This window comes from Cebus imitator, unplaced genomic scaffold (genome assembly GCF_001604975.1).
Source record: "Cebus imitator isolate Cc_AM_T3 unplaced genomic scaffold, Cebus_imitator-1.0 Scaffold26, whole genome shotgun sequence".
NCBI lineage: Eukaryota > Metazoa > Chordata > Mammalia > Primates > Cebidae > Cebus > Cebus imitator.
In genome coordinates this window covers 2,327,711-2,353,023 of record NW_016107341.1, presented here as the reverse complement: position 1 = coordinate 2,353,023, position 25,313 = coordinate 2,327,711, and the positions used below count along the sequence as shown (strand labels likewise).

Below are 25,313 nucleotides of genomic sequence, written 5' to 3'. Positions count from 1 at the left end.
TGTAAAAGGTAGTTAAAAGTGAAAGGAGGCTGCAGAAAAAGAAGAAACTTTCAAAATATGTAGCCTTTGCCACATATAAAAAATGTGTTCATATTTTTTCCTATGGAACTTTTAGTAGACTTAGCTTTTCAGGGTTTATAAAAGTATAAATTTAAAAAAAAATTAAATCAAAATTCCAAAAAGCTTATTTGTATGCTTTCAATCAGTATACTGTAGACTTATAGAAGGTCTCTGGTGTTCCAGTAATACTATGAAAGCTACTTCTTTGAAAGTGGGAAATCATATTTCTATAGCAATAAATCAAATTTGAACTTTAAGTGATAAATTCACTTCAGTACTTAGAACTTATAGACTGTTTCTCATCCTAACTAAAATCTGAATTTGAATTGAATAATGAGAAGTAGAAACAGATAGATTTTTAAATACCGTTTTCACAAACATACATTAGGGAACATAAAACCCACAAATATTGCTTAAGTGTCTCCAACAGAGTAAGTGTATGTTAATAGGTAATATAACACATATATAGGGTAAAGCAAATAGGGCAAAAATTATTAATAAATAAACAAAACTGAGCATTTTGGGAATAAATCATGTCAACCCATGGTTTACTGCCTACACCACACAAATATGGTGGCATTTGATCAGTGATGGAATAATGCTCTAGGAGAAAGAGTATAATTTAACAATATAAATCGTCATCCTATTGTTACTTATTAACCCTTTCTCCTTGTTTTAATATCATTTGCTTAATTCTTTTTGTGTGATTTCTTTCAGTCAACCAACATGTTCCAATTTTATAGTCAATGCAGAACTTTTTTTTTCCCCCATTTATTTATTTTATTGCATTTTAGGTTTTGGGGTACATGTGAAGAACATGCAAGATTGTTGCATAGGTACACATGTGGCAGTCTGATTTGCTGCCTTCCTCCCCATCACCCACATCTGGCATCTCTCCACTTGCTATCTCTCCCCAGCTCCCCACCCCCAACGTCCCTCCCCCATCTCCCCCCAAGTGACCCCAGTGTGTAGTGCTCCCCTCCCTGTGTCCATGTGCTCTCATTGTTCAACACCCACCTATGAGTGAGAACATGTGGTGTTTGATCTTCTGCTCTTCTGTCAGTTTGCTGAGAATGATGGTTTCCAGGTTCATCCATGTCCCTACAAAGGACCCAAACTCATCATTTTTGATGGCTGCATAACATTCCATGGTGTATATGTACCACATTTTCCCTGTCCAGTCTATCGTCGATGGGCATTTGGGTTGGTTCCAGGTCTTTGCTATTGTAAACAGTACTACAATGAACATTCGTGTGCACGTGTCCTTATAGTAGAACGATTTATAATCCTTTGGATATATACCCAGTAATGGGATTGCTGGGTCAAATGGAATTTCTATTTCTAGGTCCTTGAGGAATCACCACACTGTCTTCCACAATGGTTGAACTAATTTGCACTCCCACCAATAGTGTAAAAGTTTTCCTATTTCTCCACATCCTCTCCAGCATCTGTTGTCTCCAGATTTTTTAATGATCGCCATTCTAACTGGTGTGAGATGGTATCTCAATGTTGTTTTGATTTGTATTTCTCTGATGACCAGTGATGATGAGCATTTTTTCATATGTTTGTTGGCCTCATGTATGTCTTCTTTTGTAAAGTATCTGTTCATATCCTTTGCCCACTTTTGAATGGGCTTGTTAGTTTTTTTCTGGTAAATCTGTTTTAGTTCTTTGTAAATTCTGGATATCAGCGCTTTGTCAGATGGGTAAACTGCAAAAATTTTTTCCCATTCTGTTGGTTGCCGATTCACTCTAATGACTGTTTCTATTGCCGTGCAGAAGCTGTGGAGTTTGATTAGGTCCCATTTGTCTATTTTGGCTTTTGTTGTCAATGCTTTTGGTGTTTTGGTCATGAAGTCCTTGCCTACACCTATGTCCTGAATGGTTTTGCCTAGATTTTCTTCTAGGGTTTTTATGGTGTTAGGTCTTATGTTTAAGTCTTTAATTCATCTGGAGTTAATTTTAGTGTAAGGTGTCAGGAAGAGGTCCAGTTTCTGCTTTCTGCACATGGCTAGCCAGTTTTCCCAACACCATTTATTAAACAGGGAATCCTTTCCCCATTGCTTGTTTTTGTCTGGTTTGTCAAAGATCAGATGGTTGTAGATATGTTGTGTTGCCTCTGAGACCTCTGTTCTGTTCCATTGGTCTATATCTCTGTTTTGGTACCAGTACCATGCTATTTTGATTACTGTAGCCTTGTAGTATAGTTTGAAGTCCAGTAGTGTGATGCCTCCCGCTTTGTTCTTTTTGCTTAGAATCAGTGCAGAACTTTGAACATTCCCTTCTTAATCTAATCCAACTCATGCTTACTAAACATTATGTATGTTACGAACTTTGCTAGGATTTGTGAATATAATAATGTCACCCCATTACTGAAGCAATTACAGCATAGCTGTGGAAAGAGATGACTATAGAAGTTTCATGTTTTCTGTAGTTACTGTAAAGATAAATCTATACACAGAATAATGGGGGAGATTGTTCTTGGGCAATTAATAAGCTGAATAATAAAATATATAAAATCTAGAAGAATAAAGAGGACTGTAGATGAATATCTACACTGGATTAAACATTTGCAAATGTATGGGGCTACAAAAAAGTATTCACTGCAACAAATGTTTGATACATGAGTCAGGGAGTCACAATTAAGTGGTTACTGAAAAGGGTAGGCATAAAATGAGGAGAAGGTTTTAGGATAAACACTTGTAGACAATTAAGCTTTTTGGAAAGACATCAGGATTCTATGACTGATTAGATGTGAATATAAGGAATAAAATTCTGAAATGAGAGCTCAATTTTTGAGGTTGTGTTATTGAATATGACAAACTGAGATAAAGAATATGGGATAGGAAAGATTGTATAGAAAGATGAATATTTCGAGTGTCAGTGTCTTATGGGATATCTGATTAGAGGCATCCAGAAACAATAAGGTATATGATTCAGAAACTTTACAATCATGTTTATGTAGAATCACACACACACACACACACACACACACACACACACACACGAGATAGAATAGTGAAAAAATCACAGAGAAACCATGCATATATAAGAGTGTGTAGAAGAAAGAGACCTGGATTGTAGGACTGTTTAAAGTCTGGGGACTGAACGAGAGACCAGAACAGAATTGTTCCCTTGATTATAGAGTGGAAAGTATTAAGAAGGAGGAAGATGTAAACAGTGCAAAATACATCTGTGATACCTAGCAAGATAATTGAAGAGTATTAGTAGGATATTACTGGTAAACTGTAGAATTTTCAGAGTTTGGGAGGCATTTCAGAAAAAACAAGAAAAACAACAACAACAAAAATAGAAAAGCCAGATAAGGGTGGGTGAGCTCAGGTGTGGATAAAATTGAAGAAAAGATAGTGAGTATAGACTGAAACAAAGAAGTTTGGCTGAAAGGAAGAGTAAAAATAAGAAACTGCTCAAACTGAAGAAGAAACTCTCCCCATCACAATGTTTTGTTGTTGCATTTTCTAACTTCTCTTTTTCTCTTTCTTTTATAAAAAGTTCTCCTAGTACCCTTTGCTCTGTTGATCATAACCAATTTCACACCCGAAAGTGAAACATCCTGAAAATCATTCAGAGGTCTAGAAGTATTCTAGAAAAAAGTAAGTTACCCATTTGTGATTTTTTTCTTTTCTTTTTTTTTTTGAGACAGGCGCCTGCCACCATGCCCAGCTAATTTTTATGTTTTTAGTAGGGACGGGGTTTCACTATGTTGGCCTGGATTGTCTCGATCTCTTGACCTCATGATCCGCCAGCCTCTGCCTCCCAAAGTGCTGGGACTACAAGCATGAACCCGTTTGTAATTTAAGTGATATCTTAACCAGTAAAAGCAAAAACACAGAACTACTTTTCTTTATACTGGGGTTTTGTTACATACAGAACTTTATTATGTTTAAGAAGTGGTTCAAAATGTTTCACTTTGCAAAGCTTCCATTCTATTTCCATTGCAGATGTTAAAGCCTGTTTTCTGAGATGGAGTTTCACTCTTGTCACCCAGGCTGGAGTGTAATGGTGCAATCTTGGCTCACTGCAACCTCCACCTCCTGGGTTCAAGTGATTCTCTTTCCTCAGCCTCACAAGTAAGCTGGGATTGCAGGTGCCCACCACCACAACCTGCTAATTCTTTTTGTATTTTTAGTAGAGACAGGGTTTCACCATGTTGGCCATGCTGGTCTCAAACTGCTAATCTCAGGTGATCTGCCCACCTTGGCCTCCCGAAGTACTGGGATTACAACTCACTTTGGGAGGTGAGCTATTTTTTTTTCCACAGCCTTTTATTTTCTTCAGATTCAGTTTGTTTTGTGTGTGTGAATTTAATATAAAGATGAGGAGTCCATTTTGCAATATAAAAATATTTATTAAAACTACACTAATACTTTAATTAACTACACAAAAAAGAGAGAAACATGTACACCTATAGAACTGCATGTCACTCAGTCCAACTCCCTGTAGAGGGAATTCCCAGCATGCCTTCATTCATCTGTGAAGACACAGAGCAGTCCTTGTTTAGACATACACATTCATCTACTGCTCCCAGCATGGTCAGCCCACTACTTTTTGATGGTTTCTTTCTACTGTGAATGCGCATGTCCACTTGTCTGCTTCTTAGAGCAGACATTTACCTTCCTCATCCACCAGCCATTGGCAAATGACTGATTTGACCCATTCTTTGGGGAAGGTTTCCTGGTGGCTGTCTTCCATCATCATATCTGGAATCAGATGAGTTTTCATAGCTTCTTTTTATTTAAGCCTTTTTAAAGTTATCTTAGGAAATAATCACCCCAGTACAAAAGGAATAATACAAAATTGATTGCAAAATGCAAATAGAATATTCAGCAAGCTTATTAATGCATTCAAGAAAATGGTATCTATAATTCTTGGAACTATAAGCAAATATTTATGGTATAATAACTCATGCAGTTGCATCCTTTCCAGAGATGTGCTCTCTGCCACATGTATGCATATAATTTAGTATTATATGTGCAATTTGAACAATTTGTTATTTAGACCAACTTTTACACAGTAATTCAATATTCATTGCCCTATTCTTTATGAGTCTATGGTTTCAGACATGAGTTTTCTTAATTCCTAGAGGGAATAATCATATGAAGATACAATGCAACTAAGAAACTAGATTGTACTTTCATATTTATTATGTCCTATAAATATCAGAAAGAGTGTGCCAAAATAAAACCATATAGAGAGAAGTTGGCAAGACAAAGGAAAATTACATATGTATCTGAGCTTTGACTCAGAAGTTCTGCTTCCTATTTTCATATTTTACTCTGGAAAAAACTATAGATGGATTCATGACAAGGCTATTCATATCAGCACTAGTGAAAATGTAGATGAAAAAAAGAAAGAAAGAAGAAACCCAGAGTTGCTAATATAAACTATGGAACATGCACACCATAAAGTATGTGAAACTATAAATGGAATGAAAAAAATGTCTGTATATTGCCATTCAGGGATCTCCAGAATATATTGCTAAGTGAAAATAACAAAGTAGAGAAAATTATGCATACTTTTCCAGTGGTTTTCAAGGAAGAGAGAGGGGAATGATATGGTTTGGCTCTGTGTCCCCAACCAAATCTCATGTTGAATTGCAATTCTCAATATGAGGGAGAGACCTGGTGGGAGGTTATTAGATCATGAGGACGGATTTCTGGATTTCTCCCTTGCTGTTCTCATGATAGTGAGTGAGTTCTCACAAGGTCTGATTGCTTAAAAGTGTATATAGCACTTTCTCCTTTGCTTTCTCTTTCTTCCTTGCTACGATGTAAAGATGTGCTTCCTTCCCTTTTGTCCTTATGCCATAATTATGTTTCCTGAGGCCTCCTAGACATGCTTCCTGTACAACCTGCAGAACTGTGAATCAATTAAATCTCTTTTCTTCATAAATTACCCAGTCACAAGTAATTCTTTAAGCCAGTGTGAGAACAGACTAATACAGGTGAGAATTTCTTTAAGTACACATCTGAATGTTTATGATTTGTGTATATACACATGTATGCACACACATGTAAATACACACTATTTACATGTGCATAAACATATTTTCTTATATTTAAAAGAGGAAAACCGTATATTTCAAAATATTTACTTATACAAAGAGAAAGAGAAAATCAGGTGGAATGTGTTTGGAACAACATTTAGTTTTCTCTGAATATAACTTGTTTTGTTGATATGACTTTAGAAGCATACAGATATTTTGCTTGAAGAGACCAATAACAAGGGCTGAAGTTGAGGCAGCAAATTAAAAGCCTACCAATTAAAAAAGCCCAGGTCCAGATGGGTTCACAGACAAATTCTACTAAGTAATTCTACGAAGTAAAATATGGTATTCTACTAAGTAAAATGCAGTAAGCTTACTTATGCCCAGGTAAACATTATGTTAGTTTTTTTTTTTTCTTTCTGTTTAACAAATTGTTACAAATGACACAACTTAAATTATTTTAAATTATCACAAATTTACTATCCCCAAATTTCCATGGGCCAAGAGTCTGGCATGTTATATTTAGATTATCTACTCCTTTGCTCATTTCATAAAGCTAAAATGAAGGAATCCACTAGAGTCTCAGTAAGGTAAACATCTGCTGCTAAGCTCCATAGGTTGTTAGTAAAATTCAGTTCCTTGCATTCATAGGACCCAGGCCTCTGCTCTCTTTGTTGACTACTGACTAACGTACATCTCAAAGAATGCTGTCAGACCCTTGCATGGGTGTGAGAAATCTCTCTTACGTCAAATCTCCCTTATGTTAAATTCTTCTTACACTTTGAATTTCTCTTGTGTTTTTCTGCAACCAAAGGGAGAAAACTCTTTGCTTGTAAAGGCTTGAGTGATTAGGTTAGACACACTTTGACCATCTCACTATCTTAAAGTCAACTGCACCAGATAATAAAACCTAATCATGGGAGTCAAACCCATTAGTCTTCACAATCCTAGGGATTATGCAGAGAGGGTACATGGGGTGGAAGGTGGGAGTGGTTCATAAAGATCATCTTAGAATTCTGCTTTATCACAGTCATTATGCCCATTTTCTACCATAAGGTACCAGGACATGCTTAACAAATTGCTCGCTTCAAGTCTATAATAGTGCATGTACTTGATGAGTCTCTAATATCTTCTTAGATCACAATCAAGAAAGCTATCAAATTATACTAGTTATCAGAACTGAAGAATCAGATTGAAAATTCTCCTACTAGCCAAAAATGAGGCAAAATGTGCATCAGTAAGAATAATTACAATGCGTTAAATCATACCAAATATAAGTCCAATGGGTTTGCCAAATAGCAAATTCAGAGAGAGCAGTCCTCCATAGGACTGCCTTCACTCCAGAAACCAGCTGAAATTTCAGAGGTCAGCAGTTCCAAACTTACTTTTGACTAGCTGGCTACAAATTTGGGAGTTCATATTACCACTCTCACATGTTGAAAGGACTGACAGAACTCACAAAAGTGCTATCTTCATGATTACAGTTTCATTAGCAGTATAGAAATCAAAATCAGACAAATGGAGAGAAGCATAGATGAAGTCTGGGAGTGTCCCAAACATGAAGCTTCTGTCATCCTGAGGGTCTCAACCTCCCAGGACATTAGTATGTGACAGTAGGTAGGATATTGTCAAATATGCAAGCTCACCTCAGTCTTTATTGGAGTTCAATCACATACTGCCCATGGGACTAATGCTTTTAAGCTGCAGCCCCTCTGGGAGGTTTATGTTAGTATTGCTAGTCTCCGGAACATTGGTGTGTTTCAAAGATCCCATCATATGTCACATTGTTAGACTACCTGGTGGTCAAAGATCCCAGCAAAAAAGACACTCATCTCAGGCAGGACATTTTAGGGGCTTGGAGATCAACTCCAAGTAGCTGAAGCAAAGGCCAAAGCCATCTCTTTCAGTAAAGTGCGTTCTTCCCTAAACAATATGGTAATTCATTAACTCATAATTATGCTTAAAAACAATGACACACACACTGGTCAAACTTGAAGGATGTTAGGGAACCAATTCATGATTCTTTAAAATGATAAGTAATTGCAAAGAATTAAGCATGTATTTTGACTTTCCTATATGATCTGTAACTGAGTAGCAAATTGGTCTATGCTATCATGTTAGTGTTAGCTAATAAAGATAATATTATACCACCATTCCTAATGAATTGATATTATTGGTCTATGCTATCATATTACTGTTAGCTAACAAAGATAATATTATAATATCACCACTCCTAATGAATTGATAGATGAGACCCATGATTTTCAATGTCTTCTAACATCACAGAAAGAGAAACAAGGAGACATTATATGTTTCTTCATGAAGGTACGCAGAAAATGTGTCCAAAAGTACAATTGGAAATAAAATTTATCTACTAACAGGAGATAGAGAGGTGAAAATATTAAATAACATCACAGAGATACAATACTCCAAGTTCAGACTATAAATTGCAACAGAAAAAAGTCACCTGCTATTAAAAAAAGAAGTAACAAAGAAAGAAGGAATAGGAATCTACAGGTTAAAAAACTTTAGAGGCATATCAAGTACAAAGGAAACATTAACTGTGTTCTGACATTATAGAAAGTAATGAAACATTTGTGAAAGTTTGATGGCTATTTGGTGATATCGAAGTAATTATTGATATCCTTGTTTGGGGTGTGAAAATGCTATTGTGATTTTATTTGGGGGAAATGAGTATATCTTTTCATGTGCATATTACAATGCAGATTAAATGCTATAATGTCTGGAATTTGCTTTTATATAATGAAGGAGGAGTGGGAAGAGATATATCTGAAACAACATTGGGAGGGAGTTGATATTTGTGTCATAAGCTGTATGATGGGGTATTAGGATTCATTATATGTTTTCTGTATTTTGAAATTTTTCATAATAAGAAATTTAAAATTTAGAAATTTAAAAATGTATGTCAATTATTTGGAACTTATCCAACTTAAAGCCAATTGATGTATAAGTAAATAGATTATATAGAAATAGATTGGAAGAAGCATTCAACTCTATGACAGCAATCAAGAGAAAATCCAAAGAAAACCTTATTATTTTCTAGTTAGGCTAAACTAATCTATCACTAACATAAATTTGTTTATTTTTTTAAAAAATTAAGTTATTTAATTCAAACAATAGGTTATTGGTTGAATTTATCTAAACCTGCTCCCAATTTAGCAAAAACAATTTCTATTTATATATAGTTTTAATAATGAACCTTGTTACTTATCAATAATGTAGAATATATTTCCTCTTTGGATTAATAAATTTGGTTATAATCCTCAGTGCAAGTTATTAACTTCAGAGTTAGTTCACACTTTTTTCAATATATATTAAATAGAAAAACTTTAGAAAAGCAGTACGGAGCATCTTCACATTTCTAAAATTTATGATGGGTTTTGAGTGCATGTATGTGTGTTATTTTTGAAGATTATAATTTAATTGTAAATGATGTTTGCATTATCTCAAGATTTTATGTATCAATCTCCAGAACGGTAAAAAAATTAATTTGTGGCAAATATAATAAATGTAATTAAAAGCATATTTAGGTACTTTATTAACTAAGCTTTCAAAATGGTTACAGAAGACATGCTGTTTCAATGTAACATGAAAGCATCATTTTGTCATGATTACAAATAATATTCTATATAGGTTTCTATTATAGCTAAGCGTAAGAATTTTTATTTAAATTATTATTTTAAATTATATAGTTTTCTTTCTTTGATAAAAAAAAAGACCACTGTTTTCAATTAGCATATAGAAAGCTGGTAGTAAAAGATTACCAATATTTGCCTTTCTGCAAGAGGACCTTATATTGTAGTTGAGGGGAGGAAAGTAAGCAAAAAAACAAACAAACAAAAAGAACAAAAGTACTTGAGGTCTGATATGGTTAGGCTTCATGTTCCTACCCAAATCTCATTTTGAATTATAATTTCCATAGTGCCCATGTGTCAAGGGAGAGATCAAGTGGGGGTAATTGGATCAGGGGGGCAGTTTTCTCCATGTTGTTATTGTGATTATGAGTGAGTTCTCAGAAGATCTGATGGTTTTATAAATGTTTGGTAGTTCCTTTTGTGTTCATCTCCTTCCTACTGTCTTGCTTCCTCTTTGTCTTCCAACTTGATTATAAATTTCACAGTTCCTCTTGGCTGGGAAGGACTCAGGAAATTTACAATCATGGTGGAAGACAAAGAGGAAGCAAGGCAGATCTTGTGAGAACTCACGATCACAATAACAGCATGGAGAAAAGACTGAATGTTATCTTCCTAGCTTATTATGTTTTACTTAAATTGCTGTGGTTTATTTTCATTATGAAGTCTATTTCTTCTACATATTAATATAAACTATCAAAAACAAGATGTAAGAAATATGTCCCTCGCTCTTTGAGTTGCTATTTCAAAAATAAAGGCTTTAGAGTTTAACATGTAAGAAAGAAGTATATAAGCCTTTATGGATCACCCTGTTATGTGGCATACACAATAAAGTCTTGTTATAAAAAGACAAAGAGTGTTCTCAAGGAACCTATTTTCTGGTTAACGAGCAACAGACAAGTAAACATATTATTAAAATAGATTACAATCAGTTTCCAGAAAGCAAGAATCAAAGAATATTATGGGAGTGCCATTCAGGTGGAGCTTCCTAGAAGAAATAAATAACAGACCTGAGTCTGAAATGATGAACAGTTATTATCTTGTCAAATGTGTATGTGCTGTGATCTGGGGAACTGGGGATTCACTGAGATAGAGGTGAAGGTGAAAGGGAAAGAAAAGACAGTGTTAAGGGCATATGTGCAAACGGCACTGGGTTCAGGGAAATACTGCTTGTAACTGTAGGGCTGAAACATGAAGTTCAGGAGTGAAAGCATAACATGCCTTCACTGGAGGGGAAGAAAGCTGCTATTCTAAGCTCATGATTTTACTTCCCTTAAAGGCCATGAACAATTACTGAGTGGCTTTAAGTAAGGGAATAATATAATTGAGATTACATTGTTTATTTGCCAAAACCCCATGTAACTCCCTGAGTTTCTGTTTTTATTATTATTATTATTTTGCAGAATGTATTATGATTGTAAAAGTTAAAACGGGGCCTCAATGTAATAATAAAATGTTTAGCATTCTCAAGTCCTGCTAACACACCCACATTCAGTTTCAAATCCTGTCAAGTTTTAGCACTTAAACTCCACAAAATACACAGGGAGAGACTGAAAACTTAGGGAGCAATAATCTTTTTTTTAAAATTTATTTATTTTTATTTATTTTATTGCATTTTAGGTTTTGGGGTACATGTGAAGAACATGCAAAGTTGTTGCATAGGTACACACGTGGCAGTGTGATTTGCTGCCTTCCTCCCGATTACCTACATCTGGCATTTCTCCCCTTGCTATCTCTCCCCAGCTCCCCACCTCCCACTGTCCCTCCCCTATTTCCCCCCAACTGACCCCAGTGTGTAATGCTCCCCTCCCTGTGTCCATGTGTTCTCATTGTTCAACAGGGAGCAATAATCTTATATGCAGGGAACCCTGTGAATACAATACTTGGGAAAAGAATAAATTATGAGAACAATCATTTAACTCACAAATTATCAATACTGATCTTTTAAGTACTCTTCCTCCTTTTTATTTGAAATCTCTATGAAATAGACATTTGATGCCAAATTTTCCAGCTGGAGAGTGACATTTTCTATCTTTTTTCATACTGAAATTGCCTTTATGATAGTAAAATAGATCTGACCTAAATGGATCTATTGTGGCTTTTTTTTTGGGGGGGGGGACAGTATCTCTGTCGCCCAGGCTGAAGTGCAGTGGTGTTATCCTATACCTCCTGGATTCAAGTGAATCTCCTGCCTCAGCCTCCAGGGTAGCTGGGATTACGGGTGAGTGCCACCACACCAAGCTAATTTTTGTACTTTTGGTAGAGAAGGGGCTTTGCCATGTTGGCCAGGCTGATCTCGAACTCCTGACCTCTAGTGACCTGCCTGCCTTTGCTGGATTACAGGTGTGAGCCACTGTACCAGGCCCATCTTGCCTCCAAACTACCCTACCCTTAGTCATTTCTGGCTAAGTCAAGCTAGCTTTGGGAGAAATTTAGTTTATAGTTTATAATATTATAATAGCCCTTTCCCAAACTAAACCACCATTGTAAAATTAACAAAAGGAGGATGAGAGGGGTTTGAATTCTTCCAAGATATAGGTGTCGTTAAATGATTACCAGCCATTATTCCAGAAGTCACAAGTTTTGCAACTTTCTCCATTATTTCTGTAAATAGCATAAGTATTGTAGAACCTAAGATTGGCCTTTTGAAATGTTGTTTCCATTTTTTTTGCATTTCTGATGACCACATGGCCCCACCTGGACCATTGAGTCCTCTGAGATCCCCACTCAGGAGAGGACATGCACAGTAGACTGTTTTCCACACCCCTAGGATTGTATCCCCAACCAGTCAGCAGTACCCATTTCCTAGCTCCCTGTCTGCTAAACTATCCTTAAACAGTAACCTTTGAATTTTGGGGGAGGCTGATGGATAATAAAACCCCAGTCTCCCATTCAGCTGGATTTACATATATTATCTTCTCTACTGCAATTCTCCTGTCTTGGTAAATTGACTCTATCTGGGCAGCAGGCAAAATGAACCTGTTGGGTGGTTACAATACCCTTTTCTTCATATGGTATCCTGTAGACAAATATTTCTCCCTTATGTTATTATGAATAACATAATTTACATGTGTTTACACACACAAACACAGACACACACAATACAAATAAATAAATTCACATACTCTTCTATTTCTTTCTACTTAGTGCCAAATTTCTTACAGTTACACTTTATACATCTTAGTCTCTTACAGTCTGACTTTCACTTCCAATATTCATTGGAGGAAATGGTGAAAAAACATTTAGGTGTAATTTTCCTTTATTTTTCTGTCACATAGGATGCCCATTTTTGAAAACTCTAAATCACCTATAACTTCTTACTTTACCTCTCATTTAATTGATCACATATGGACTATTTCTTGAGAGCTACCCTCTTGTGATAAAATCTCATAGCCTTCTCAAGGTCATCTCTTGTAAGTTGTCTGAATGTCAGACAGGAACATTGATGAAAATAGTTGATCCTTGGGGAGAAAGGGATTACCTAAGGGATTATGTAAGAAAGGTGTGAGTGAAGACTTCTTCCCCTGGGCATTTTGGCTAGTGAAGGAAAATGGAACTCAAACTATCAGAAATTAAATTGCTTTCTGGATAAGTGCCCACTGAAATTGTTTTGTTGAAAAATAATTGAATTTGATTATATGGCAATTCTCTGTAGAATAAAAAGTGAGGGGGGTGTGTGTGTTCACGCTCGTGTGTGTGTGTGATTTTTACTCACATTAAACAACCTTTTTCTCTTGCTCTTCCTGTGCTGTCAGTCACTCTTATGGTTTAGTTTCTGAGGTCTCTGAAAGATGTTTATTTGTCTGTGAGGTCAATTAATCCCATTATTCTATTAATATTTTCTTATCCCTTGAAGATTTTCTTGGAGATTAGAGAAAAGGTTTTGCAGCTATGATGATAAGATTTCATAAAACTTCCCAAACTGCCTGAATAAGGCCTGCAAATCATCCAAACTTCACAAGAGAATTTAAAAATCTCAATACAGAGAAAATTCGGAATCAAGGTATTTATACAAATTGGTATCAGAACCAGCATTCAATAACCTGCAATGCAATACTGCTTATAACAGTAGAACTGCTAGTACATTTGTTATGGTTTAAGGCAAAATAGGGACTTCTATACTGTCCGTCTTCCCTCTCCAAACATTACCAACCCAAATTTCGTAACAAGATTAAATTTGCTACTCCTATGTGTTCCAAACTTAAATGCTCTTAGCCCTGTGCTGCTGCTAATACTGAGCTTTCCAAGTGGCTTCAATGATTCAAAAAATACATGATCTCTGCCATATGGCTTGCTCTCTAAATCTTGCTAAATTTTTTAGTTTTTTTATTGTTTAATTTAATTCTCAGAACCTTAGTTAACATCAATTGTGGTTGTTTTTACCAGGAATTATACCCAAGTATCTTGATGAAAACCAGTAATGGGCATATGTGAATACAGAAGATTCTTTCTTAAATTATCCTTCACAGCCATAGCTTGAAGGAGAAGGAGAATATGGTCAGAGGCCTTGTTGCCAGGACCACCTAGCAAATGTACACCATTCTTTGCTTGCATACTGCAGGGAGAGGGCAGTGCGTGGGTGTTATCTTTGAACTATAGTAAGATAGCATATTAGGGAAGAGCCATCATTATAATTAACCAGTTCACTAACTTCTATTTGACAAAAATGATTGGGAAACATGCAGAAGTAGGGGAGAGGAGAGGCAAGCAGTCAACTACTTGTATATATTTCACACACTGTGTCCTGTAGTTGAATACGTATATAGTTAGGTTAAGGAGAGTACCATTTTTGTAGGTCAAATTTTGCTGAATATTGGCATTTTTGTGTTATTCAGCCTCAAGGGATCACAATTGGTTTCTGTCTGTAGAAATCGTGAATTAAATGTGAGAATGAGAAGGAAACTATCCAGAGAGACTCTAGTTCGCTAGAAGATCTAGAGTCTTTAACCTAGTGTGCCCACCCACAGCTAAAGATTAATTCTGTATTCTTAATAGGGATCAGAGAATGGACTACTGGCTACATATTTATAAAATTTAAAGATTATTTTGAAAAACAGAACTCTTTGTTACCTACAGCTTAAGAGAGAAGGCTGCCAGGCAGGGCCATACCCAAAGATAGGATTGTACCCAGAGATAGGGAAGCAGCAAGCTGCAGCTGTAGAGGCAGCTTCTGTAAAGCAAATATAATTGGCTAGGTTTTGTGGGTATATATTAGCAGATTTGAATAGTATTCTGCACACCAAGGCATAAAACTGTCTCTAGATGTCTTGTACCTGGCCACAGGATGATTAGGGCAGGTAGGTGTGTAGTGGCCCAAAATGGGAGAGCCAGATAAGGAAAATGTTGAGCATATATTTAATTAGCTGCTCAAGAAGGAAAACTGGCCCCAAGTCAGGACCTCAAAACTGGGTCAAAATAGCATTTTTAAGAAATCAAAACTGAATACAATTGATTGTTGTTTTGACCTCAGTTTTGAGCTTGATTATTTGGGTTATTTGAGTGGCCTTTATAGTAGAGAAGACCTTTAGAGGATCAGGCTTAAGTTGTCTTTAACAACACAGAAAAATTTTTTATTATGAGAGTAAAAAGGTGGAAAGCAAGTAGAGGAATAACACATTCTTGTAGGTCAGCCAGTAACCAAGTTTCCTATTTATATGGCATTAGCCAAGGAAATAAATCCGAAAATTGGAGGTTTTTAACAATATCATTGTGGAGATTAAAAGTGCACTGAAAGTGTGAGTTACATTTTTTTTTTTGACAATAATATCCTGGCATATTCTTGGGATCAAAGTGGCGGGTCTAGCAGTTACATTATTGGAAGGGATTAACTGATAGTTTAGTAAGGTGTATGTAAATATTAATGGTACATGTTTTATAGCTAAGGGGACGGTTGGTTGTTTGCTCATAGTCAGAAACAAAACATGGGAAGTTGTGGACAGCTGGAGGGGATGTAAGACATGGCACTTGGAACTGAAATGTCCTCTTCCCAGAAGTGCATAGCGACACAAGACAGTTGCCTCTTGGGGAAAGCAATAATCTCCATTTATGTTTAGAGCAGTGCAGATAATAAAGCATCTACCAGATTCCTCTCTAGGAATGGAAGTATAAGGGTATATACCAGGTCATTTGGTTGAGCAAACAGCGAGCTCCCTAATATCAACAGAATAAATGCAACACATGTTCCCTGTCCAACTTGTCAGTGCTTTATGAGGAACCACCTGTGGGTGATGCTGGGGCAGTAGTCTCAGTGTTCAGGATAAAGTTGCCTCTGACACAGGTCTATGGACTGGCACAATGTCATTTGAGGTGATTTCATCTCTAGAGGTGAGCTCCTGGGCTTGGAAAATGTTGTTTGAGACTTGGGACTGCAATATGTTTCCCAAGTGTATCCTACTCAGGTGGACATGAGTACAACATTGGGCTGGAGAGCTTGATCACTACCTGTAAAGGTGATACTGCCATAATGCATCAAAGTACTAGAACCTGACTGGCAAGAGAGACATCTCAATTAAACGTAGCCAGATCTAAAATCTCCCAACAGTTTAAGATGTTCCCAGATAGGTGATGAAAGGGTTTTTTTTTTTTTTCAAATAGGTCTTAAATTACATGACCTGATTTGGGTGTGTGTGTTTAATAGAATGTTAAATTGCTTGGCAGTTAAAACATCCAAAGCTACTGTTGGAGCTCCAGCATTATCCTGTAGGCAGACCCTCAAATTTAGCTGAGGTCTTCTCCTTTCTTCAGTTGTCAATGTGGTTGATGATGGCAAGTTAGCAAGGTGTTTATGATAAAGAGCTTGTGTTAGCCACAGCTGAGCTTTTAAACCTCAGAATTTGTCCTATTTGATTGAAACAATGACTTACTTGGAAGATTTGAGCTTCCAGGTCACAAATCAGTGAAAGCACTCAGACCAGTACTAACAGGAACAATAGTCAACAGGTTGGTGTGCACTCGTACTTGCCAGGCTTTTGTTATTTAATGTTGATTTTTCTCCAGCATATATTATTACCAAGGAGGGGTTCTCTGGTGTTATAATTGTGGGATAAAGTGTTGATTCCATTATTATCTTCAAATGTGATTTTATTTACAAGTGAATTTTTTAATCTCCATTTTTGGTAGCCCATATTGTCTGGGGGGTTTTCCCAGATAGGTGATGAGAAGGGTTATGCTGCAGATAGATGCTGCATGTGTGATAGACTATTCTTTTTTATTTTTTTAGATGGAGTCTCTCTGCTTATGCTGAGATCCTCAACAAAGTTTAGCAGAATAAAGTGCTCACGGCGGGAATTAAAGGTAAATTCTTATGAAAAAAATCTCAAGTATATATCAACTCTCTCAGAGTCTTGCTCTTATAATTGCCTCTGTCTGAGACCCATCACATACAATTATCCATGAGAATAGAGGATGCCTTGTTTATGTGCTTTATCTCCTGCCTCAATTATCAAGACTTCCCTCACTATTCTATCTGACATAGCTCCTTCTGTCTCTACCCAACAACTTTTCACTCTTTACCATCTCACCTTGCTCTATTTTTCTTCAGAGTACTTTCATTAACTGACATATTTTGTAATTATTATTTATTATCTAATTCATTTTTCAAAAATATCCCCAGCATTTAGAACCATGATTGTTATGTAGGAGGTGCTCAAAAAATGTTTGTTAACTGTATTAATGAAAATATTTTGAACGTTCTTTTTTTTTTTTTTTTTTTTTTTTTGAGATGGAGTCTTACTCTGTCACCAGGCTGGAATTTACATTTTAGTTCTCCCACAAAATTTTTAAATTGAATTTCAAATACTAGTTTTGCTTATTTTAGGAAAATGATTTTTGTGTTTTAGAATTAGGTTCATGAAAGATTAAAAACACATACCCTAAATATAAACCACAACATAGTTGTTTTTTAAAAAGCAAATTAATATAAAGCAAGAAAAAGGGATGCATGCATAACATTTAATGTCAGCCTCATATACAGCTTGATAGAGTTCTAATTCTCAAATGACTCTGCCTACTGTGAATATATTCCTTCAGCGTTTCTATTTAGAGATACGTATGGTATAAAAATCAACATTGAGATGTATTTCAAAGCGATTGAACTGCTCAACAATTTGTTGAAAAACAAAGTAAACCAATTACAATTTATTTCTGAATTTATTTATAACTTTTTATTCAAAATAAATATTTGATTAAATTTAAAATTGTTATTTTTAAGCAACCACTTAATTGCCACACAGAGTCACCTTGTAAATGTCACTGAGCACTTTTATATGTAAGTAACAGTTCAAATATACTGTGAATATCAAATAAAGATTTTCCATATTGCCAAATAAAAGTCTATCTGAAACAGAAACTGGGGAAATTTTTGAAATATTATCTTATTAATCATCATTGTTTTACAAAATGATGGTAGTAGAAATGCAGTCTACAATAATAATGAGAGTATCATGTGTGATTCTATAAACCTAATTTTATGCTTTCAATGGCTTAGTGAGGGCACAGAAAGGGCAAAAATGTCTCCACAAGAAGTGGGACATGAGAATAGGATTTCACTTTGGCAGGTAAATTCTAAATTCAACACAGCATATGTAATATCAGAGACACACAAGTATATGAAAACAGAATCATTTGCAAGCATGAAGAACTTGACAGTAAATAGATCAATACATTACCTGCTAAATGTAAAAATTTGCCGACTGGAAAAAAAAATATCAGAAATGTATACAAAGAAAAAAGGAGTAGTTTTGGCTGCAGCTGTCTGTCATTAAGCAAGGAGGAGATTGCCTTGGACCAATAGCTGAACCCCTCATATGGAATAAGAAGTAATTCTATTGATACACTTGGCTTTTTAGCCTGTGAGCATCAAATATTCAAATGATATAACTACCCCTTCTCCCTATCCCTGCCTTTCAAACACCAGTTCCAGTACCATACTCAAACCAGCAATCTTCTGATATTGGTCTCCTCATGTAGCTTGCCTAAAGGAAATGTGCTATGACAGTTATAGTTCTATTATAAGAAAATAAATTGGCATTGTAACTTATATATGTCACTTTTGATTTTAATCAACATTAGTTAGCCTTTTCAAGTCTGATCAATTTTATACTGTTGAACCTTACCAAGAATTTGTCCTTATAAAGCAGACCAGGTCACCATATCCTACACTATGGTAAATATTGTTTTGCAGTGTTTCTCTCTGGCAAACTTGCAATCCTTTTTTCACAATATCTTTAAGAACAAATTTACAAATACTATTGCAGTGTAGTACAAATAATTACAAACTTCTAGGTAAGTATATTCTCTAATTTTATAAATGTTCGTTGTCATTGCATTACAGGCCATAAGCAAAAATGTTGTTATATAACTTCTTCCCCTCCCTAGAAATTAAAATTTTCTTACTCTTATTTAAATATCTAAGTTTATTGATTATGACTTTTTAAAGTATGTATAAATATAAAGAAATTTGCATATTTTCTAATTCCTCCTTAATAAAACTCCACTTGTTATGATACTAAAGGATCTATCATTTGGGAATTCTGGTCCTATTATTTATTTCCAGATTGTACTTCAAGCACCTGCATTCACATAACTGTCTCTGAATAATGCTTCAATTAGTTCTTAATCAAAAGCAGAAATCTTTCCATGTGAAAGTTCAACCCTGTTAAATGAAGACTGAATTTTGTAATGTCTCAACTCTAGTCGTATTTCACATGGTAATGACTATTTGTGATCTTCGCTAGTAATTTTAAATCCTTCAATTAATAGATAGAAGGATAAATGTTTAAATAACTCTTTAATACCTTTAGGCTTGTATTTCTGGGTTGAGATTTCCTACTCAGACTCCACTTTCAACTAATTCAATAATTAAATGTTTAATAAAAAATAATAATTGAATAATAAAATCAACACCTTAAACATTTGGAGTAATGTAGGTCATTCATACATACATTTATTCTACAAGTACTACGTCTAATTGATGGACACTGATAAATCAGATTACAAACTGTTAACAGAGGGACTTCAATGCACAGAGAATATATACACATAAAACAATAAGACACATAGAAGTAGGTATTTGCCTTAGAGAATTATTTGGTTTTAATTCAATTGAAATAATATTTAGTTGAATATTTTATGCTAAAAACGTGATAGACAAAAACTATACAGAGTTGTAGAAGAAAGGATTAAATAAGACATAATTCAAAACAGAACTTAGGCATGCTTTCATAAATACATATACCATGAAGCTGGAAGTCATCATTCTCAGCAAACTAACACGGGAACAGAAAACCAAATACTGCATGTTCTCACTCATAAGTGAGGGTTGAACAATGAGATCACGTGGACAGAGGGTGGGGAACGTCATACACCAAGGCCTGTCAGGGGGTCGGGAGGAGGGGGAGGGAGAGCATTAGGACAAATACCTAATTAGGACTTAAAACCTAGATGATGGGTTGATAGGTGCAGCAAACCACTATGGCGCATGTGTACCTATGTAACAAACCTGCATGTTCTGCACATGTATCCCATAACTTAAAGTAAAATAAAATAAAATACATACATATGTACATACATACATATACTGAAGTTTGGAGATAAGACAAATTGAAAAGAATAACTCTCTCTCTCTCTCTCTGTAGCAAAGATGGAAGGGGTAGTGGTGAAAGAAAATGGAATTTAGGGGAAAACATCCCAGAAACAATCTGGATCTTAACAAATAATTGGATGGTTAACCAACAGTGGAATTCCAAGCGAAGGCAACAGCAGATGCAAAGGCATAGAGGTGCACTAGTGCAGGCTTTATATTCTGGAATAGCATTCTGCTTAATGTCCTTGTGGTGCTATTTTAATGGAGGATGGCCTCTGAAGATAATGCTGTAAAGATGATTTAGGGGAGAATCATTGAATTGTGGCATTATCATCCAACAACTCCCACAGGATAGTTACTCTGACTGGCACTGAAAGTACAGAGAGAATAATTGTGCTTACCTTATAGAATTGCTGTGTGAATTAAGTTATTTCATATTCTAAAGCACTTAACTGAGTGTTTGATTTTTAGTGGAAGCACTGTATAACCGTTAGCTTCTTATAGAACTCAAAAGTAGAGCTGATGCTAAAAAATGCAGATTTCTCAAGTCACATGCATATGTATGGTTGTTTCAGCCATGGCAGTATAGAAGAGATGGCTCAAAATGAAGACCTGGCATGAGAACACAAGCAGTCCACACTAACATCCTCAATGCACTGAGGAATTACTGAAATTAAAAAAAGGCTTATTTTAAAAAACATTCAGCTGAGTCAGATTGAAAGGGAGACTGGAACCTTATAGGCCATGGAAGATGAAATTGTCAGAATGGAGTGTTTGTACATTCGTATCAAATTCTTAGAGAGGTGGCAAAGTAATTGAATTGGAAAGAAGTCAATAAGGTTTTGGTTTCCAATGACAAACACGGTTCTTAAAAGTGAAAATAAGAAGTCAGATTTTAATGGCACGATCAGGACCTACACAATGTAACAATCATTGTCAACATTTTTAAGAAATGTGATGATAAACAGAGGAATAGATGTTCATAAAAAAGAAGGAAATTCAATGATTTTTAGTGTTTCTCTTAGTTTATTTTACATTTATGTACGTGAACTTTAAAGATAAGGAAGATGATTATTTTGTTTAGAGGAAGGAGAAACTGAAGTGTTGTGAAATTAAAGGAAAATTTATTGAATAAAGTTCTTATCTGAGGTGAAACATCATAGAGCTCAAAATTCAGGGCATTGATATTCAGGCAAGAAGCAGCAACATCTATCTGTAACCCTCTCTGATTTATGGAGTAAGATATCTTGATCTTCTGCTTGGCTTGGTAGTAGGTTAAATAGCCTACAGATAACAGGCTATCTCAACTGGCATATGTAAGATGACAAAAGAGTAGGTTAATGAATGGGATCAATCAAACACATGTAGTGAAGTCAAGGTATTTTAGGCAGAGGAAATGACAAGAATAAAACTAATAGCTTTTCATTTCCACTTGCTCTCTTCTTTCCATTTCCTTCTTGCTTCTTTCTTTTCATATATTATTATTATTTATATATCATGAATAAAATAATCATCTCTCCATTAGTAATAGGTATAAGACAGGCAACACAGCACAATGGCTAAGAGAATGGTAACCTGATTCTGCATGAGATTGGATCCTGAGTATACCACTTATTATATGCATAACTCTGTGATGGGTCATATGTAAACAATTCCCAAGGACAGACTCACCTGATCCCTCCAAAATATGTAGCAGCTGAGGGAGTGACTGCAGTAGCCCTAATGGGAAAATTAGGTTGCATACCTTATATACTTATTCTCCTCAACTTAAAAGTGGTTTTCAACCCATCTAGAAGGCAAAGGCAAGTAATGCTGCTAAACATCCTACATCCCCAAATATCATTATCCAGCAGAAAATATAAGTAGTGCCAAAGTTGAGACATTCTAAACCAAAAAAAAAAAAAAAAATAGAGACAATAATTACTGTGTATCAAGCTCATAGAGCTGTTATAAGGTTTAAATACGTTAACTCTTGTAAAGCATGTAGAGGAATGCCTAGTGTTTAATATATACAACAAAGTTCAGTAACATAAAAATAATGATGACAATGATAATAATGTTTCAAACTCTATCCCATATTACGTCTTTAAAGTATGTGAAATTCATATCACTATTGTACCCATGTATAAAGATAATTCAAGATGTGCATATCTATTTGAGTAAAGAAGGCTTCTTATACTATTTAATTGGTATAAATATGCCTCAGTAGAAAGTTAAATATTATTTAAAGCAGCCATTGTTCTAAGAGAAATAATGAACTTAACTACTTTTCTATTCTCATTGAATTATCCAAACATTTCAATGACAAATAGATTGAATTTTGACAGAATATTTTATCTTATTTAGAAGTAATACATATTTGCAGGTAGAAAAAAACTGCTGAATTTTAATACAGAGAAATAAATACAAAAACCAATACTTGAGCAGAGAAAAATATTCAACCATAACTATAAAACTAATGATGGTTATTTTATTTACCTGCACCACAGTAAAACTTACATTTTCCTCTCCCGCCATCCATTCATTCTTCCCAAAATTGAATGGGCTAGAATCCCCTCAGCTGCAACATTTAAAAAAATAGCAATTTTTAAAAATAAATAGTTTTAATTTTAGTTAAATATGTAAGCTTGTGTTGTTGCTTCATTTCAATTTTGTTTCTTTGTTTTATCTCATGTAACAAGAGTTCCACCAATGCAGAGCCAGTATCGTCAGGGCTCTGTTTCCATTTGTCTTTTGTTTTTCTTGGTCCCATCTTCCTTCTTCTTTGGGCTTCCATTATCAGACAAGTAGAAAAAAAGCTAAGACAGTTCTTGAGAGTCTTTTAAAGGTCCAATATATAACAACATCCAGAGATAAGAAAAGGGGTTTTACTCTTATTGAAATCATAACACCTTGAGCAGAAATTCTTCTTCCAGCAGATTTTACCTCATAACTCATTGACTTATAAATAAACAAATCATTTTCACACAGAATTATGCCATCACCAGTTTAGACAAATATAGCTTCTCTTCTAGGGAAATGCTTTCCCTGAATAAATCGTTATGAAGCAGAGGAGACTATTTGATTAAAGCTGAGACTATTTTAGGAAATAAGAAATGGAAAGGATAGACAAGGGTTCTGTATCACTTCATCTTACATTTTAATGTGTACGTGAACCACTGAAAGATCTTGATAATGTGCCAATTTGGAACCAGTACTCCTGTAGGTAATCTTAGATCCTGCACTTCCAATAACTTTCCAGTGGTGTCGATAATCCTGGTCCCTGGACAACAATTTGAGGAGGAAGGTGTGAGAACTTTCATTATGCACTTACTTGGAATTTGGTCTTTAAGGAAATAAGAGAGGACACAAATAGATGAAAAAACATTCCATGCTCATGGTTAGGAAGAATCAATATTACGAAAATGCCATACTGCCCAAAGTAATTTATAGATTCAATGCTATCCCCATCAAGCTACCATTGACCTTTTCACAGAACTGGAAAAAAACCACTTTAAACTTCATATAGAACCAAAAGAAAGCCCGCATAGCCAAGGCAATCCTAAGTAAAAAGAACAAAGCTGGAGGCATCGCACTACCTGACTTCGTAGTACAAGGCTCGAGTAATCAAAACAGCATGGTACTGGTACCAAAACAGAGATATAAACCAGTGGAACAGAACAGAGGCCTTGGAAGCAATGCTAAACACTTGCAACCATCTGATCTTTGACAAACCAGACAAAAACAGGCAATGGGGAAAGGATTCCCTGTTGTTGATGTTCTCAAATATTTTGTAAAAAATAATTCACTTTAGTATGATAAAAATAATAGGTCTACATATTCATGGATTTTTTTTTAAAAACTTCAGAATATAAGAATTAGTTGTTGTATTAGCCTAGATTTTCTGAGAAGCAGGCACCAAACTAAAATTAAATAAGAAGAAATCTTATAGAGGAAAAGCCTATGAGAGAAAATGGGGAGAGAGCCAGGGGATACTTACAGAGTCATTAAACCATGATACTGTTAAAAAATTAGAGAGGGTGGTAAATTTTAATTAGTTAGTTAGTGTGGCAGCATTTCAAACTGCCACGTAGATATAAGGCAAATTAGGTAGTTAGGCAAGGCAGATGATAAGTCCTCAATTCAAAGCTGTGCATCAGAGGAAAGCTGCATCTCCCAGAAATAGGCCTGCATTGGTATCCCTGCCATACTTAATCTTTGGTTGGGAGTACCCTGAGGGTTGTTCATCAGCACAAGAACCTATGTGAATTTCAGAGCACTGCTGCTGGGCCCTTGGAGACTTAAGCTCCCTGCAGGTATAGACTTGAGAGGCACATTCTCATGGTCATCATGGTTATATCAACTAGACAGTGTTCTTTGCAGAGTTCATAGAGCCAAACTAGGTTCCTTACATTTAAATTTGTTCTGTTCAGCCATAGGCATAAAATGACAATTGATCTAAAGGTTCTGGCAGCATATGCCTCCTGTATCTTGAAAATAACTCCAGGAACAAAGTGAGGGAAGAAGAGATGAGAACGACCCTGGGAATGATCAAAGCCCGTGCACTGCTGTGCTGCATCCTATGCCAAGTGCTTATGTCCAGCCCCTGTCGCTGCCACCATGCCCAACAGAAAGGCTGAAGGGGATGCTAAAGGAGATAAAGCCAAGGTGAAGGATGAACCACAGAGAAGATCCATGAGATTATCTGCGAAACCTGCTCCTCCAAAGCCAAAGCCCAAGCCTAAAAGGGCCCCAGCAAAGAAGAGAGAGAAGGTTCCCAAAGGGAAAAAGGGAAAAGCTGATGCTGGCAAGGAGGGGAATAACCCTGCCGAAAATGGAGATGCAAAAACAGACCAAGCACAGAAAGCCGAAGGTGCTGGAGATGCCAAGTGAAGTGTGTACATTTTTGATAACCCTATACTTCTGGTGACTGTACAGCTTGTACAGCTTGAAATACTATTTTTTATCGTTTTATAAAAATGCAGAATTTTGTTTTACTTTTTTTTTTAAGCTATGTTGTTAGCACACAGAAC

General features: G+C 35.6%; 1 protein-coding gene across 1 annotated transcript; it reads left to right on the top strand.

The window, feature by feature from the left end:
* Positions 1-24,900: 24,900 nt before the first annotated feature.
* Positions 24,901-25,173, top strand: LOC108300308 (non-histone chromosomal protein HMG-17-like). Its single transcript, XM_037736586.1, has one exon. The coding sequence runs from the start codon at positions 24,901-24,903 to the stop codon at positions 25,171-25,173; it is 273 nt and encodes a 90-aa protein (XP_037592514.1).
* The last annotated feature ends 140 nt before the right edge of the window (positions 25,174-25,313 follow it).